Source organism: Oncorhynchus kisutch, unplaced genomic scaffold (genome assembly GCF_002021735.2).
Source record: "Oncorhynchus kisutch isolate 150728-3 unplaced genomic scaffold, Okis_V2 Okis04b-Okis11a_hom, whole genome shotgun sequence".
NCBI lineage: Eukaryota > Metazoa > Chordata > Actinopteri > Salmoniformes > Salmonidae > Oncorhynchus > Oncorhynchus kisutch.
This window is the reverse complement of record NW_022261981.1, coordinates 2,441,988-2,460,515: the sequence shown is the minus strand read 5'-3', so window position 1 is coordinate 2,460,515 and position 18,528 is coordinate 2,441,988. Positions and strand designations below refer to the sequence as shown.

Here is an 18,528-nt window from a genome sequence, read left to right as displayed (position 1 = left end):
AAGCACGGTGGCCAGGAAAAACTCCCTAGAAAGGCCAAAACCTTGGAAGAAACCTAGGGAGGAACCAGGCTATGTGGGGTGGCCAGTCCTCTTCTGGCTGTGCCGGGTGGAGATTATAACAGAACATGGCCAAGATGTTAAAATGTTCATAAATGACCAGCATGGTCGTATAATAATAAGGCAGAACAGTTGAAACTGGAGCAGCAGCACGGTCAGGTGGACTGGAGACAGCAAGGAGTCATCATGTCAGGTAGTCTTGGGGCATGGTCCTAGGGCTCAGGTCCTCCGAGAGAGAGAAAGAAAGAGAGAATTAGAGAGCGCACACTTAGATTCACACAGGACACCGAATAGGACAGGATACTCCAGATATAACAAACTGACCCTAGCCCCCCGACACATTAACTACTGCAGCATAAATACTGGAGGCTGAGACAGGAGGGGTCAGGAGACACTGTGGCCCCATCCAAGGACACCCCCAGACAGGGCCAAACAGGAAGGATATAACCCCACCCACTTTGCCAAAGCACAGCCCCCACACCACTAGAGGGATATCTTCAACCACCAACCTACCATCCTGAGACAAGGCTGAGTATAGCCCACAAAGAACTCCGCCATGGCACAACCCAAGGGGGGGCGCCATCCCAGACAGGATGACCACATCAGTGAATCAACCCACTCAGGTGACGCACCCCTTCCAGGGACGGCAAGAGAGAGCCCCAGTAAGCCAGTGACTCAGCCCCTGTAATAGGGTTAGAGGCAGAGAATCCCAGTGGGAAGAGGGGAACCGGCCAGGCAGAGACAGCAAGGGCGGTTCGTTGCTCCAGAGCCTTTCCGTTCACCTTCCCACTCCTGGGTCAGACTACACTCAATCATATGACCCACTGAAGAGATAAGTCTTCAGTAAGGACTTATAGGTTGAGACCGAGTTTGCGTCTCTGACATGGGTAGGCAGACCGTTCCATAAAAATGGAGCTCTATAGGAGAAAGCCCTGCCTCCAGCTGTTTGCTTAGAAATTCTAGGGACAATTAGGAGGCCTGCGTCTTGTGACCGTAGCGTACGTGTAGGTATGTACGGCAGGACCAAATCAGAGAGATAGGTAGGAGCAAGCCCATGTAATGCTTTGTAGGTTAGCAGTAAAACCTTGAAATCAGCCCTTGCTTTGACAGGAAGCCAGTGTAGAGAGGCTAGCACTGGAGTAATATGATCAAATTTTTTGGTTCTAGTCAGAATTCGAGCAGCCGTATTTAGTACTAACTGAAGTTTATTTAGTGCTTTATCCGGGTAGCCGGAAAGTAGAGCATTGCAGTAGTCTAACCTAGAAGTGACAAAAGCATGGATTAATTTTTCTGCATCATTTTTGGACAGAAAGTTTCTGCTCATTGTAATGCCTGGAATATAATAATTGGAACGGTATCAAACATCAATCATATTAAATCAAATTTGATTGGTCCCATACACATATTTAGCAGATGTTTTTGCTTGTGGAAACCACATGGACAACCTCATGTTTGACTCCATTCCATGCTGGTAGGAATGTTCTCCTTAGTTACAGTGATTTCTTTCTGCGTGAAAACTGCAAGGATTTCAACAAAACTGCTGTCATCAAGGCTACTTATCTCCAAGCCAGAGACAACAAATGTACTCATGACTTCCTGGTTGTTGATAGTGTTTTATTTTTTACATTTATAATTATTATTATTATTCAAATCAAATGCAGACCACCATAGTCCCTGTGTCCAACAACACCAAGGTAACCTGTCTAAATGACTATCACCGCTTAGCACTCACATCAATATCCTTGAAATGCTTTGAAAGGCTGATCATGGCTCACGTCAACACCATCATTCAAGACACCCTGGACACACCCCAATTCGCATACCACCCCAACAGAACCCCAGATGACACAATCTCTATTGCACTCCACAATCTGCCCTTTCCCACCTGGACAAAATGAACACCTACGTGAGAATTCTGTTAATTGACAACAGCTCAGATTACAACACCACCAAGCTCATCACTAAGCTAAGGTCCCTGGGACTGAACATCTCCCTCTGCAACTGGATCCTGGACTTCCTGACGGGTCGCCCCCAGGTGGTTAGGGTAGACAACAACACATCCGCCATGCTGGCCCTCAACACAGGGGCCACTCAGGGGTGCGTACTTAGTCCCCTTGGGTACTCCCTGTTCACTCATGACTGCATGGACACTCAGAACTCCAATACGGTGTTAGGCCTGATCCCCAAAGACAATGAGAAAGCCTTGGGGAGGAGGTCAGAGACCCGGCAGTGTGGTGACAGGACAACAACCTCTCCCTCGACTTCAATAAGACAAAGCAGTTGAGCTAAAATTTTATTTAACTTGAGTTGCACCATGGTGAATTTCTCCAAAAGGTACAACCTATCTTTGCTGTTCTCGGTCCGGTCTTCGATAGCGTGTTCAAAGCCATGTACAAAGAACCTGTCGTCTAGTGGTTCACCCTTAAACACTGGTACAAAGAACCTGTAGTGTAGTGGGTCACCCAGTCATACACTAAGAGGTGGTAATGAAGACAACCTTTGCTGCCTTACCAGCCTTTCAGTGATAGCATTTTGGTGTAGCAGAATGTTGACAATGTTGTCAGCTCCACCCTGATCTGGGTTAATAGGCCTTCCTCCCCTAGTTGGAAGTTGCAGCTGCCTCTTTTGGTCTAACAACAGGCTCTGCTGTGTGTTATTTGACCTATGACGAACAGAGCTGTATGTGGTGGTAGTTATAACATACTACTTTGACCCTGGCCGTGTGCAGTATGAAAATACGTGGTGGATGGGGATCCCACAATGGGGATCCCAGGTCAGCCATGATGTGTGACTGTGTGGTATGGAGACCTGTGACAACCTGAGTGGTGGTGGGCACCATTTTGCTTTGAGTAACCTTCCCCATGGTATCTTCAGGCCTTCCCATTGCATTCAGGCATCGTTAATTAAATCATCTGATTTGTTTCCCCATTCCTTGAGTGGCTTCCTACACATGGAATACATTCGGCTTTGCACTGTTAGCCAATATTTCAGCTTCAAGCTCCAAACCTTTATTTTGTGCCTTGAGTTGAGCCTCCTGTTTCTCCAATGCTTGTTTACTTTTCAATGCTTCAGCTTTAACAAGAAAGGCTTCCCCCTTCAGCCTTCAAAAAGAGCCTGATAGAAGACGTGATGGATTGTCCTGAGTGCCTGCTGTGTTGTGATCTCTTTACATATTTTAATGAGACATTGGAGATACTTGGCTGGACCTCCTCATCAGTTTTGATGAGACATTGGAGATACTGTCCCTTGTCTCGTCCTCTTCATCAGTTTTGATGAGACATTGGAGATACTGTCCCTTGTCTGGTCCTCCACATCAGTTTTGATGAGACATTGGAGATACTGTCCCTTGGCTGGACCTCCTCATCAGTTTTGATGAGACATTGGAGATACTGTCCCTTGTCTGGTCCTCCTCATCAGTTTTGATGAGCCATTGGAGATACTGTCCCTTGTCTCGTCCTCCTCATCAGTTTTGATGAGACATTGGAGATACTGTCCCTTGTCTGGTCCTCCTCATCAGTTTTGATGAGACATTGGAGATACTGTCCCTTGTCTGGTCCTCCTCATCAGTTTTGATGAGACATTGGAGATACTGTCCCTTGTCTGGACCTCCTCATCAGTTTTGATGAGACATTGGAGATACTGTCCCTTGTCTGGACCTCCTCATCAGTTTTGATGAGACATTGGAGATACTGTCCCTTGGCTGGACCTCCTCATCAGTTTTGATGAGACATTGGAGATACTGTCCCTTGTCTGGTCCTCCTCATCAGTTTTGATGAGACATTGGAGATACTGTCCCTTGTCTGGTCCTCCTCATCAGTTTTGATGAGACATTGGAGATAATGTCCCTTGTCTCGTCCTCCTCATCAGTTTTGATGAGACATTGGAGATACTGTCCCTTGTCTCGTCCTCTTCATCAGTTTTGATGAGACATTGGAGATACTGTCCCTTGTCTGGACCTCCTCATCAGTTTTGATGAGACATTGGAGATACTGTCCCTTGTCTGGACCTCCTCATCAGTTTTGATGAGACATTGGAGATACTGTCCCTTGTCTGGACCTCCTCATCAGTTTTTTTTGCTGCTGTGCTTTACTGTGCTTCTAACGTCCATATTGGTTGCCAAACAATTCCATGTTGCTGCGTTTGGGCAATACCATTCAACCTGATACTTTGTTGCCTTCTCAGCAGATAACAAAGCCTTTATGGCAAAGTTAACCAACTTTAAGAAATTTTGTGTCAGCAAAGATTTCAACATTTCCATCATCCCCCATAAGTTGTGTGATCTCATTTCTCTTTTAGTAAGTGCACCCAACTTAGCACTTCTCGATCATTTGAACTTTTGCAATGTTTCAATTGGATCCATTGTAAGGGCAGGTAAGACAACAAATCCCATTCAATTCCATTGATTTGCAACCATCAGCACGGTATGAACACATTTTAGCACGGCATAGGTTTTAATTTTTTATTTTATTTTTTATTTCACCTTTATTTAACCAGGTAGGCAAGTTGAGAACAACTTCTCATTTACAATTGCGACCTGGCCAAGATAAAGAAAAGCAGTTCGACAGATACAACGACACAGAGTTACACATGGAGTAAAACAAACATACAGTCAATAATACAGTAGAAACAAGTCTATATATGATGTGAGCAAATGAGGTGAGAAGGGAGGTAAAGGCAAAAAAGGCCATGGTGGCAAAGTAAATACAATATAGCAAGTAAAACACTGGAATGGTAGATTTGCAGTGGAAGAATGTGCAAAGTAGAAATAAAAATAATGGGGTGTAAAGGAGCTAAATAAATACAGTAGGGGGAGAGGTAGTTGTTTGGGCTAAATTATAGATAGGCTATGTACAGGTGCAGTGATCTGTGAGCTGCTCTGACAGCTGGTGTTAAAAGCTAGTGAGGGAGATAAGTGTTTCCAGTTTCAGAGATTTTTGTAGTTCGTTCCAGTCATTGGCAGCAGAGAACTGGAAGGAGAGGCGGCCAAAGAAAGAATTGGTTTTGGGGGTGACCAGAGAGATATACCTGCTGGAGGGCGTGCTACAGGTGGGTGCTGCTATGGTGACCAGCGAGCTGAGATAAGGGGGTACTTTACCTAGCAGGGTCTTGTAGATGACATGGAGCCAGTGGGTTTGGCCAATCAGCAGTGTCCTCTTTTCGCCGCTCTACAATGAGTTCTCAATTCAGCGCGCAAATCCGACAACAAAAGACACACACGATTCCAAGCTCAACGAGCGATCGATTCCAAGTTTACAAGTTCCACAAATTCATTCAACACATAGAGCAGAGCCAAAACGGAAGAACAACCACAATTCTCTCCCCTTTATTCACAGTGAAAAGCTCAAATCAAACAGTCCCAGAGCTTCAATAGCATCAGTCACTTCTAACACAGTCACTGGGAACATTCATTTACAGTTGAGGAGCGCCACTAGTTTTACCTCCGGTCAGATGAAATGTTCGCCTCTTTACCTCCGGTCTGATGAGTGATCACTTCCATTCAGCGATGTCTGTAATCCAGTCATGTGATGGCGTAACAACAGAAATGTATTTGCCAGACAAAGGCTCCACGTTTCCAAAACACAGATCATTTCATAGGCTAGAAAAGAAAAAGAGTATATAGTAGAAGGTTTCTTAGTTCATGTAATAGTGATAAAAACTGTATTGTAACACATTACCTGAGTCCTAGCTAACCCATAATGCAACGTTCTCAATTTGAATTATACACACGAGTTGGAATTTAGTCACTTACTGGTTTCAAAACGAAACCCCTCTTTTGAAAAGGTTCTTCAAAGCTCCCCTTAAGTCTACAAAGGTTCAAAAACGAACTGATGGGCCTCCCGAGTGACACGACCGGGAGACCGCCCAGCATCGTCCGGGTTAGTGGAGGCTTTGGCCGGCAGGGATCTCCTTGTACCAGCGACTCCTGTGGCAAGCCAGGGGCAGTGCACGCTGAAATCGTCACTAGGGGATTACTCCGACACATTGGTTCGGCTGGCTTCCGGGTTAAGTGGGCATTGTGTCAAGAAGCAGTGTGGCTTGGTTGGGTTGTGGTTCAGAAGAAACAACCTCGACCTTTGCCTCTCCCGAGTCCGTACGGGAGTTGCAGCGATGAGACAGGACTGTTGGGGAGAAAAAGGGGTAAAATACACAAAATAAAATACGACCTGATGGCAGAGTATAGGTCTTATATTAACCTTAAGGTAATTTATTTTTAACCTTATATTATCCTAAAAGATCATACCTTTTATTTTTAGAGTGTAGACTAGAGAGGTAGCTAACACATGTTGATTCCTCCTTGGACACCACTGATGTGTCTAATTGACTATATGTATGTGTTATTCTGTAGAAATCCTGACTTCTCAGCTGGGTAAGTATTATGGCTTTGTTACCTACTGTATATGATGGCTTATATATGTTAGCTTAGTCAATGGAGTTGAGTTGTGATGAGTGTGTGTGGACTGTACCTCCGACTATCAGTCCCTATCAGTCGATACTTGTAAAAATGTAAATTCTTAAACTCTTACCGTGAACCTGTTTGTCCTGTGTACTTGTGTGACTTTCTTTGTTGGCTGAAATCTGCAGTTTATTAAAGTAGCAATTTACGTGACCTCTGGAAGATGTCCTTATTACAGAGTTCTAAACTATAGCTTCAGTATATGTTGGCTTCCAGTACATCAATAATACATTGACAATGTCTAAACATTTATGTACAGTGATGAAAAATCTGTATATCTCAATGATTAATATTGGTTAAATATAATGTCTCCACAGATTTTGTGAACACAAACTGGAGTCCAGGTAAAGGAGGAACTGATTTCTAATATTTTGAATGTACTTTTCCTTGGAATCTTGTTTGCAGTTATAGTATGATAGATAATTAATGTAGTAAATGTTGTATTACATTGTGTCAGTGTGTTTGGCACTAAATTTGACTGAAGTTACCATCAATCTCACCACTGGCATAACACAGTTTCTCTGGACCCCCGCAAGGTCTGAGTTCACCCCCCCCCCCCCCCCCCCCCATTTTTTTTTTTGAAGTATAGACTACCAATCGCTGGCCATGGTGCTGAAATCGCAACATGTCTATTGCGGCTGCATGCCTATCGAATCGACGATGGGCTTTCTGTGGTGCCAAGGCTTAGCTTTGGCTAATGGATAAATGGCTGGTGGCAATAATGGCAGTAATGTAATTACTTATTCAGTAATTAAAGTTGTAAATTCAATCATTGCAGATTGTAAAATAAATGTTCGAGGCAACCGCATACTAATCAGCTACCAGAATATACAACTGTCCTGTATAGAATACCTGAACCTGCATAACATGAGCTGTCCTCGCGCTCTCTCTCAGCTTGGATAGAAAGTTGTGCGTAAAACCAGTCTATTAATAACGCCAAATAAAAGTAAGTCCACCCTCAAAACACTCGCTAACTAGGGATTGTTTATTTATGCAGTGTACTATATGAAGCTATATACCGTATTTAGCTGCTATTTATACAATTTTAATAAAAGTTACACATCACCGAACAATGAGGAAAATAGTAGCTGTCTTGAGCGTCAATTCAGCCACTATTTATCGCTGAACTCAGCGGTGTTTGTCTGGCTAATAGTTTACACAAATGGGATGCAATATTCCAGGTAAATGAAATCCAACTTGAGAGACTCCCATGGTGTCCTGAAGTCCTCTTTTTTTGTGTGCAAAAGTTTTCACCACGGCCTGTAGGTTCAGGTTGCGGGTCCGGTGGCTTTCTATACTGAGTATTGACAGCCCAGACAGTCTTTCCTGAGACATTGTGCAGTATATGTCCTTTGTGCTGCACACAATTCAACTTGAGGGCCAGTAGCAGGCACTCTTTCCTCTGGTCTAAAAAAATATCCCAATGCCCCAGGGCAGTGATTGACACTGCCCTGTGTAGGGTGCCGTCTTTCGGTTGGGACGTTAAACGGGTGTCCTGACTCTCTGAGGTCATTAAAGATCCCATGGCACTTATCGTAAGAGTAGGGGTGTTAACCCCGGAGTCCTGGCTAAATTCCCAATCTGGCCCTCAAACCATCACGGTCACCTAATAATCCCCAGTTTACAATTGGCTCATTCACCCCCCTCCTCTCCCCTGTAACTATTCCCAGGTTGTTGCTGCAAATGAGAATGTGTTCTCAGTCAACTTACCTGGTTAAATAAAAAAATACAGTTCATCTCTTTCCGTAACGTGTCGAGGACGGCAATTAATAAAAGCAGTTGAACTGACAGCTGTTTTGCACTGCTTCTCTATGGTTTTAGTCATCCACCTGCTTTAGTCATCCGCCTGCTCGATACAAATTCAGAGACTGATTTGCCATATCTGTGCCTGGAAGGAGTCGAGCTGAATAAATGTTTTTCCAAGGACCGACCCTTTGACGTAAGGTTGCAGTGAAGTAAAATAAATAGATGTAGTAATACTTTCAACCACGAGAGGGAGACATATACACGTTAATTTGACGGAGGACGTTGACATGATCCTAGTAAGGCCTGGATGGTCTTCTGACAAAACGGTGGGAAATCAAACAAATAAGTCACGCAAACATAAAACTATTTTTAAAAGTAATTTTAGTGCCTGATTTCGGGGACTGTCAGCTTGTGGGCTCCCGAGTGACGCAGCGGTCTAAGGCACTGCATCTCAGTGCTTGCGGCTTCACTACAGACCATGGTTTGATCCCAGGCTGTAACACAACCGGCTGTGATTGGGAGTCCCATAAGGCGGTGCACAATTTGTACAGCGTCGTCCGGGTTAGCGGAGGGTTTGGCCGGGGTAGGCAGTCATTGGTGGCAGGGTAAGCCTAGTGGTTAGAGCTTTGGGCTAATAACTGAAAGGTTGCAAGTTCCAATCCTTGAGCTGACAAGGTACACATCTGTTGTTCTGCCATGAACAAGGCAGTTAACCCACTGTTCCTAGGCCGTCATTGAAAATAAGAATTTGTTCTTAACTGACTTGCCTAGTAAAATAAAGTTAAATGAAAAAAAATGGTAAAGTAAGAATTTGTTTCTTAACTGAATTGCATAGTTTAAATAAAGGTTAAATAAAAAACATTATGAATTAATTATAGATGTTACTGAACTGCTGTATTTGAAGTACATCTCCCTTCTGCCCAGTTTCCCTGATGTTGCTACGGCAACTCAAGCTGTTTCTACCATCCCTGCAACTGTTGCTTCTGCAGAGAGATCATTTTCTAAACTATAACTCATAAAGAACTATCTAAGTAGCATTAGTCTCTCGGTCTGATATGAGTTTTTGAACACCTCAGTAAGCTCCACTCATTACACTGGAGCTGTTGTAGCCTTGACAACAGCATTTGTTCACTGACTATCCCATCATACTATCAATCAGTTTCTTTTTCACTTTTTCACTCACATTCCTGAAGCCCAAGGAAACAAACATTTAGCTTCCTATCACATATGGAAAAGAAAAAGGTTTATGAATGAATTTATGGAGGGTTATTGTCAAAATTATTAATTATATATACGTACATAAAAAAATTGGCTCTTGGGCTCCCCACCTTCCTGGGACTGCTGGGGTGTCAGATATTTCTCCCCATATGTTCACTAAGATTAAAGTTATTATAGGTCTGCATAGTTTGAGGTCTGGGTTGAACAACACAAATGTCCTTTAACAGTAGTTTGTGATATCCATCAGTATGTTGCTCATTTTCATAACCAACAGTCTCTTACTTTATATTTCAGACTTTGAAACCATCAGAAGACATGCAGGTGTGTTTTATACTCTGTCACATCCACAAATTATTACATACCATGTGAAACGTAACATATTATGTAACATATTATACCAAATAGTGTCTCGGATTTACTTACAGAATAATAGCAAATGCGACCACTTTGGTGGATTTGACAGCTCTTAACGCAGTTCCACCTCCGACACTGTCAAAACAACCGCTATGTGTAAAGCAGATCTGATTGAATCGAACCCTAAATCAAGTATTAACATTAGTTAACCAGGTTCTTACCCATGACGTAATGAAAACTGGACCACTAATCGTGGAAGACAGTATCATGTGTCAGAGATCAATACAGTAACATGTTGTACCCACTGATGATGATGTCATGATGTCATTGTGTTTACCGTAGTGTATTATACCACTGATGTTGATGTCATGATGTCATTGTGTTTACCATAGTGTATTATACCACTGATGTTGATGTCATGATGTCATTGTGTTTACCGTAGTGTATTATACCACTGATGTTGATGTCACGATGTCATTGTGTTTACCATAGTGTATTATACCACTGATGTTGATGTCATGATGTCATTGTGTTTACCATAGTGTATTATACCACTGATGTTGATTTCATGATGTCATTGTGTTTACCATAGTGTATTATACCACTGATGATGATGTCATTGTGTTTACCATAGTGTATTATACCACTAATGTTGATGTCATTGTGTTTACCGTAGTGTATTATACCACTGATGTTGATGTCATGATGTCATTGTGTTTACCATAGTATATTATACTACTGATGTTGATGTCATGATGTCATTGTGTTTACCGTAGTGTATTATACCACTAATGTTGATGTCATTGTGTTTACCATAGTGTATTATACCACTGATGATGATGTCATTGTGTTTACCATAGTGTATTATACCACTGGTGATGATGTCATTGTGTTTACCATAGTGTATTATACCACAGATGATGATGTCATTGTGTTTACCGTAGTGTATTATACCACTGATGATGATATCATTGTGTTTACCATAGTGTATTATACCCACTGATGTTGATGTCATTGTGTTTACCATAGTGTATTATACCACTGATGATGATGTCATTGTGTTTACCATAGTGTATTATACCACTGATGATGATGTCATTGTGTTTACCATAGTGTATTATATCACTGATGATGATGTCATTGTGTTTACCATAGTGTATTATACCACTGATGATGATGTCATTGCGTTTACCATAGTGTATTATATCACTGATGATGATGTCATTGTGTTTACCATAGTGTATTATACCACTGATGATGATGTCATTGTGTTTACCATAGTGTATTATATCACTGATGATGATGTCATTGTGTTTACCATAGTGTATTATATCACTGATGATGATGTCATTGTGTTTACCATAGTGTATTATACCACTGATGCTGATGTCATTGTGTTTACCATAGTGTATTATACCACTGATGTTGATGTCATGATGTCATTGTGTCTACCGTAGTGTATTATACCACTAATGTTGATGTCATGATGTCATTGTGTTTACCATAGTGTATTATACCACTGATGCTGATGTCATTGTGTTTACCCTAGTGTATTATACCACTGATGCTGATGTCATGATGTCATTGTGTTTACCATAGTGTATTATACCACTGATGTTGATGTCATTGTGTTTACCATAATGTATTATACCACTGATGTTGATGTCATGATGTCATTGTGTTTACCATAGTGTATTATACCATTGATGTTGATGTCATTGTGTTTACCATAGTGTATTATACCACTGATGTTGATGTCATTGTGTTTACCATAGTGTATTATACCACAGATGATGATGTCATTGTGTTTACCCTAGTGTATTATACCACTGAGGTTGATGTCATGATGTCATTGTGTTTACCATAGTGTATTATACCACTGATGTTGATGTCATGATGTCATTGTGTTTACCATAGTGTATTATACCACAGATGATGATGTCATTGTGTTTACCATAGTGTATTATACCACTGATGTTGATGTCATTGTGTTTACCATAGTGTATTTTACCACAGATGATGATGTCATTGTGTTTACCATAGTGTATTATACCCCTGATGTTGATGTCATGATGTCATTGTGTTTACCATAGTGTTTTATACCACTGATGGTGATGTCATTGTGTTTACCATAGTGTATTATACCACTGATGATGATGTCATTGTGTTTACCATAGTGTATTATACCACTGATGTTGATGTCATTGTGTTTACCATAGTGTATTATACCACTGATGCTGATGTCATTGTGTTTACCATAGTGTATTATACCACTGATGTTGATGTCATGATGTCATTGTGTTTACCGTAGTGTATTATACCACTGATGATGATGTCATTGTGTTTACCATAGTGTATTATACCACTGATGTTGATGTCATTGTGTTTACCATAGTGTTTTATACCACTGATGGTGATGTCATTGTGTTTACCATAGTGTATTATACCACTGATGATGATGTCATTGTGTTTACCATAGTGTATTATATCACTGATGATGATGTCATTGTGTTTACCATAGTGTATTATACCACTGATGCTGATGTCATTGTGTTTACCATAGTGTATTATACCACTGATGTTGATGTCATGATGTCATTGTGTTTACCGTAGTGTATTATACCACTAATGTTGATGTCATTGTGTTTACCATAGTGTATTATACCACTAATGTTGATGTCATTGTGTTTACCATAGTGTATTATATCACTGATGATGATGTCATTGTGTTTACCATAGTGTATTATACCACTGATGATGATGTCATTGCGTTTACCATAGTGTATTATATCACTGATGATGATGTCATTGTGTTTACCATAGTGTATTATACCACTGATGATGATGTCATTGTGATTACCATAGTGTATTATATCACTGATGATGATGTCATTGTGTTTACCATAGTGTATTATATCACTGATGATGATGTCATTGTGTTTACCATAGTGTATTATACCACAGATGATGATGTCATTGTGTTTACCGTAGTGTATTATACCACTGATGATGATATCATTGTGTTTACCATAGTGTATTATACCCCTGATGTTGATGTCATTGTGTTTACCATAATGTATTATACCACAGAGGTTGATGTCATGATGTCATTGTGTTTACCATAGTGTATTATACCACTGATGTTGATGTCATGATGTCATTGTGTTTACCATAGTGTATTATAACACAGATGATGATGTCATTGTGTTTACCATAGTGTATTATACCACTGATGATGATGTCATTGTGTTTACCATAGTGTATTTTACCACAGATGATGATGTCATTGTGTTTACCATAGTGTATTATACCCCTGATGTTGATGTCATGATGTCATTGTGTTTACCATAGTGTTTTATACCACTGATGGTGATGTCATTGTGTTTACCATAGTGTATTATACCACTGATGATGATGTCATTGTGTTTACCATAGTGTATTATACCACTGATGTTGATGTCATTGTGTTTACCATAGTGTATTATATCACTGATGATGATGTCATTGTGTTTACCATAGTGTATTATATCACTGATGATGATGTCATTGTGTTTACCATAGTGTATTATACCACTGATGCTGATGTCATTGTGTTTACCATAGTGTATTATACCACTGATGTTGATGTCATGATGTCATTGTGTTTACCATAGTGTTTTATACCACTGATGGTGATGTCATTGTGTTTACCATAGTGTATTATACCACTGATGCTGATGTCATTGTGTTTACCATAGTGTATTATACCACTGATGTTGATGTCATGATGTCATTGTGTTTACCGTAGTGTATTATACCACTAATGTTGATGTCATTGTGTTTACCATAGTGTATTATACCACTAATGTTGATGTCATTGTGTTTACCATAGTGTATTATATCACTGATGATGATGTCATTGTGTTTACCATAGTGTATTATACCACTGATGATGATGTCATTGCGTTTACCATAGTGTATTATATCACAGATGATGATGTCATTGTGTTTACCATAGTGTATTATACCACTGATGATGATGTCATTGTGGTTACCATAGTGTATTATATCACTGATGATGATGTCATTGTGTTTACCATAGTGTATTATATCACTGATGATGATGTCATTGTGTTTACCATAGTGTATTATACCACAGATGATGATGTCATTGTGTTTACCGTAGTGTATTATACCACTGATGATGATATCATTGTGTTTACCATAGTGTATTATACCCCTGATGTTGATGTCATTGTGTTTACCATAATGTATTATACCACTGATGTTGATGTCATGATGTCATGATGTCATTGTGTTTACCATAGAGTATTTTACCCCTGATGTTGATGTCATTGTGTTTACCATAGTGTATTATACCACAGAGGTTGATGTCATGATGTCATTGTGTTTACCATAGTGTATTATACCACTGATGTTGATGTCATGATGTCATTGTGTTTACCATAGTGTATTATACCACAGATGATGATGTCATTGTGTTTACCATAGTGTATTATACCACTGATGTTGATGTCATTGTGTTTACCATAGTGTATTTTACCACAGATGATGATGTCATTGTGTTTACCATAGTGTATTATACCCCTGATGTTGAGGTCATGATGTCATTGTGTTTACCATAGTGTTTTATACCATTGATGGTGATGTCATTGTGTTTACCATAGTGTATTATACCACTGATGATGATGTCATTGTGTTTACCATAGTGTATTATACCACTGATGTTGATGTCATTGTGTTTACCATAGTGTATTATACCATTGATGATGATGTCATTGTGTGTACCATAGTGTATTATACCACTGATGTTGATGTCATGATGTCATTGTATTTACCATAGTGTATTATACCCCTGATGTTGATGTCATGATGTCATTGTGTTTACCATAGTGTATGTTTCCCTCCACAGTGGATGTGACTCTAGATCCTGATTCTGCACATCGTAACCTCATCCTGTCTGATGATGGGAAACAAGTGAGACATGGAGAACTAGATCAGGTTCTCTCTGACAACGGAAATAGGTTTTCAAATTGGTCCTCTGTCCTCGGAAATGTGGGCTTCTCAGGGAAGTTCTACTATGAGGTGAAGGTGGAGGGGAAGACTGAGTGGACTTTGGGGGTGGTCATACAGTCCATCAATAGGAATGAGAGGTCTAGACCGATCCCTTATAATGGATACTGGACTGTGGAGCTGAAGGATGGAGAGTACACAGCTCATGCTGATTCCCCTGTCACCTTCACCCCGAGAGAGGAGCCCCAGAAGGTGGGGGTGTTTGTGGATTATGAGAAGAGACAGGTCTCCTTCTACAATGTGGAGGCAGGGTCTCATATCTACTCTTTCACTGGCTGCACCTTCACTGAGAAACTCTATCCATTCTTCAACCCTGGTGGATCAGATAGTATTTCACTGGTCGTCTGTCCTGTAGATGTCACTGACTGACTGTTTTAAATCAAACAGGGCAGATACAGTATAAACAGCAGTAACTCCTATTGAGAGACTTAATGTACCTTAGTTATAGATTTCCTGTCAGTCTTTGTTGTTGTTCTAGAGTGGGCCAGTTGATTGGATTGGACAGAGAGGTAAAGGTAGGAATGTTGAAAGAGCAATGGGTTGGATCTGAACCCATTCTGGTACTGGACCATCCCAGACCACTGATTTCTTGTTCATGTTTGACTCATCTTTGATGTTTCTTTCATCAATCCCTTGGACTGTTCGGTCTTCATGAGAGTGTGTTATATATATTTTTTTATTCTCTGTGTTTTCTAAAAGTATAGTGCTTTCTGTGGTGGTGGGGCAAGCCAGCAACAAATACGGGGCGTTGTGCCGTGATTGGCTCAGTATTCTGTCTCTCATGGAGACACTACGTCACCTCGAAGTCGATGGGTAGACTTCCAAAATTCTAGCCCTTTGGGTGCTGCCATAGAGTTACATTAGAAGTGCCCATCCAAGAAGGCTCAAGGTCATAGATAAAATGACGTCAAATCATGTTACATGTACAGCAGCTTTGATTGGACAGATCATGTCAACATCATTCTTTCAAAATCTTAGCTGGCAGTCAGTATCATGAATCAAGTCGACAATCTACTGGCAAATCCTTTTTAATCCTTGTCATATGAAGATAAATAATGGAGTGAAATTATAGATAAACCGTATCGGTGCTTATTGGCCATTGGACATAAACATTACACAACAAGTTAGAAATTCAACAAAGAGTGGTTTGGAAGGAAGTGCTCACAGCACAACAAGGTGAGCCCAAAAATGCCTTTTATGCTGCTGCATAAATGATGTAATATGCCAGGGAGATATATAGACTGTAGCTAAGAAAGTAATACTAAGTGTATGTTGTGTAGTAAGCTGTTAGTAGCCCATGTGCCTCACGTTAATCATCTGGTCCCTTTTCCCTTTTTTGTATATTTCAAAAGTGCTGAACAAGTAGTTATATTGACAACGTCTGTCCTAGCTCGCTCATTAACGGCTTCATCAAAATTACGGATTGTCTCTTATCCGCTTGTCGTCCCCTTATGCCATAGTTTGTACATCTCAATTGTCAGTAGAAAACACATTTGTTTAAACAAGTCAGCCATATCAGCTGGTAAGGTGTTGGGACTCTGCTGTTGGGACTCTGCTGTTGGGACTCTGCTGTTGGGACTCTGTTGTTGGGACTGCTGATGGGACTCTGCTGTTGGGACTCTGCTGTTGGGATGTTGGGACTCTGCTGTTGGGACTCTGCTGTTGGGACTCTGCTGTTGGGACTCTGCTGTTGGGACTCTGCTGTTGGGATGTTGGGACTCTGCTGTTGGGACTCTGCTGTTGGGACTCTGCTGTTGGGACTCTGCTGTTGGGACTCTGCTGTTGGGACTCTGCTTTTGGGACTCTGCTTTTGGGACTCTGCTGTTGGGACTCTGCTGTTGGGACTCTGCTGTTGGGACTCTGCTGTTGGGACTCTGCTGTTGGGACTCTGCTGTTGGGACAGCTTTATGTAGGTCCTGAAAGTTTGTGGGCACCGTTTGTAACCGTTACCTTGCAATGAATGTATTGTTAAGTGTTGTGTTGTATAGTGGCGTTGCTGGAATGCACAAGATTTACATGCTAAAATTGCAACTGGTTGTGTAACCTTTCTGCTGTGTGCTCCTACATTTAGGTAACAATGTAGCAGCAGCACAAAATACATGTGTTTTATATATTGATCATTTGATAACAAAATGTTCTGCCTGTGTGTTTAAAAATAGTTTAATCTCCATCATTGTCATCATACAGACTACAGTTTCAGACAGACTACTGTATCAGACAGACTATTGTATCAGACAGACTACTGTGCATCTACATCTGCATTACTTGCTGTTTGGGGTTTTAGGCTGGGTTTCTGTATTTCACTTTGTGACATCGGATGATGAAAAAAGAGCTTAATATATAAATGTGATTTATTAATTGATTGTATCAGACAGACTACTGTATCAGACTGACTCATGTATCAGACACACTACTGTATCAGACTACTGTATCAGACACACTAGTGTATCAGACTACTTTATCAGACTACTGTATCAGACACACTAGTGTATCAGACTACTGTATCAGACTGACTACTGTATCAGACACACTAGTGTATCAGACTACTGTATCAGACTACTTTATCAGACTACTGTATCAGATAGACTAGTGTATCAGACTATTGTATCAGACAGACTAGTGTATCAGACTACTGTATCAGACAGACTAGTGTATCAGACTACTGTATCAGACAGACTAGTGTATCAGACTCCTGAATTAGACAGACTACTGTAATAAATTTGAAATCATCAGAAGACATGAAGGTCTGTTTTATACTATGTGACTCTAGCTGTATTTAGGGAGAAATAGTGCAGTTTTGTAAAGCACTTAAGAAAAAATACTTTAAAGTATTACTTAATTAATTAGTTGTAGTATCTGTACTCTACTTTACTATTTATATGTTTGACTACTTTTACTTTTACTTCACTACATTCCTAAAGAAAATAATGTACTTTTTACTCCATACATTTTCCCTGACACCCAAAAGTACTAGTTCCATTTTGAATGATTAGCAGGACAGGACAATGGTCCAATTCACACATTTATCAACAGAACATCCCTGGTCATCCCTACTGCTTCTGATCTGGCGGACTCACTAAACACATGCTTTGTTTGTAAATGATGTCTGAATGTTGAACTGTGCCTCTGGTTCACCGTAAATTTAAAAAACAAGAAAATGGTGCCATCCGGTTTGCTTAATATACGGAATTTGAAATGATTTATACTTTAACTTATATATTTCAAGTATATTTCAGCAATTACATTTACTTTTGTTATACTTCAGTATATTTTAAATGAAATACTTTGAGCCTTTTCTCAAGTAGAATGTTACTGGGTGACTTACTTTTATTTGAGTAATTTTCTATTAAGGTATCTTTACTTTTAAAGCTTAAGTATGACAATTGGGTCATACTTAAGAGAGAGAAGCCCCAGAAGGTGGGGGTGTTTGTGGATTATGAGAAGTGTCAGGACTCCTTCAATGTGGAGGACAGGTCTCATATCTACTCTTTCACTGGCTGCACCTTCACTAAGAAACTCTGTCCATTCTTCAACCCTGGTGTTTCAGATAGAGTCTCACTGCTCAACTGTCCTGTAGATGTCACCAACTGACAGTTTTAAATCAAACAAGTGCATTTGGTATTTGT

At 40.5% G+C, this 18,528-nt stretch overlaps 1 protein-coding gene across 4 annotated transcripts in view; it reads left to right on the top strand.

Moving 5' to 3' along the window:
- Window positions 1-17,639, top strand: part of LOC109876786 (aftiphilin) — a 51,601-nt gene extending 33,962 nt beyond the window's left edge. For all 4 annotated transcript variants that reach the window (XM_031813001.1, XM_031813003.1, XM_031813000.1 and 1 more), the window contains 4 exons: window positions 6,404-6,424; window positions 6,829-6,855; window positions 9,770-9,796; window positions 14,742-17,639. In XM_031813001.1, coding sequence (XP_031668861.1) covers window positions 6,404-6,424; window positions 6,829-6,855; window positions 9,770-9,796; window positions 14,742-15,271 — 605 coding nt within the window. In that variant the 3' untranslated portion in view covers window positions 15,272-17,639. The remainder of the gene's footprint in view (window positions 1-6,403; window positions 6,425-6,828; window positions 6,856-9,769; window positions 9,797-14,741) is intronic.
- The last annotated feature ends 889 nt before the right edge of the window (window positions 17,640-18,528 follow it).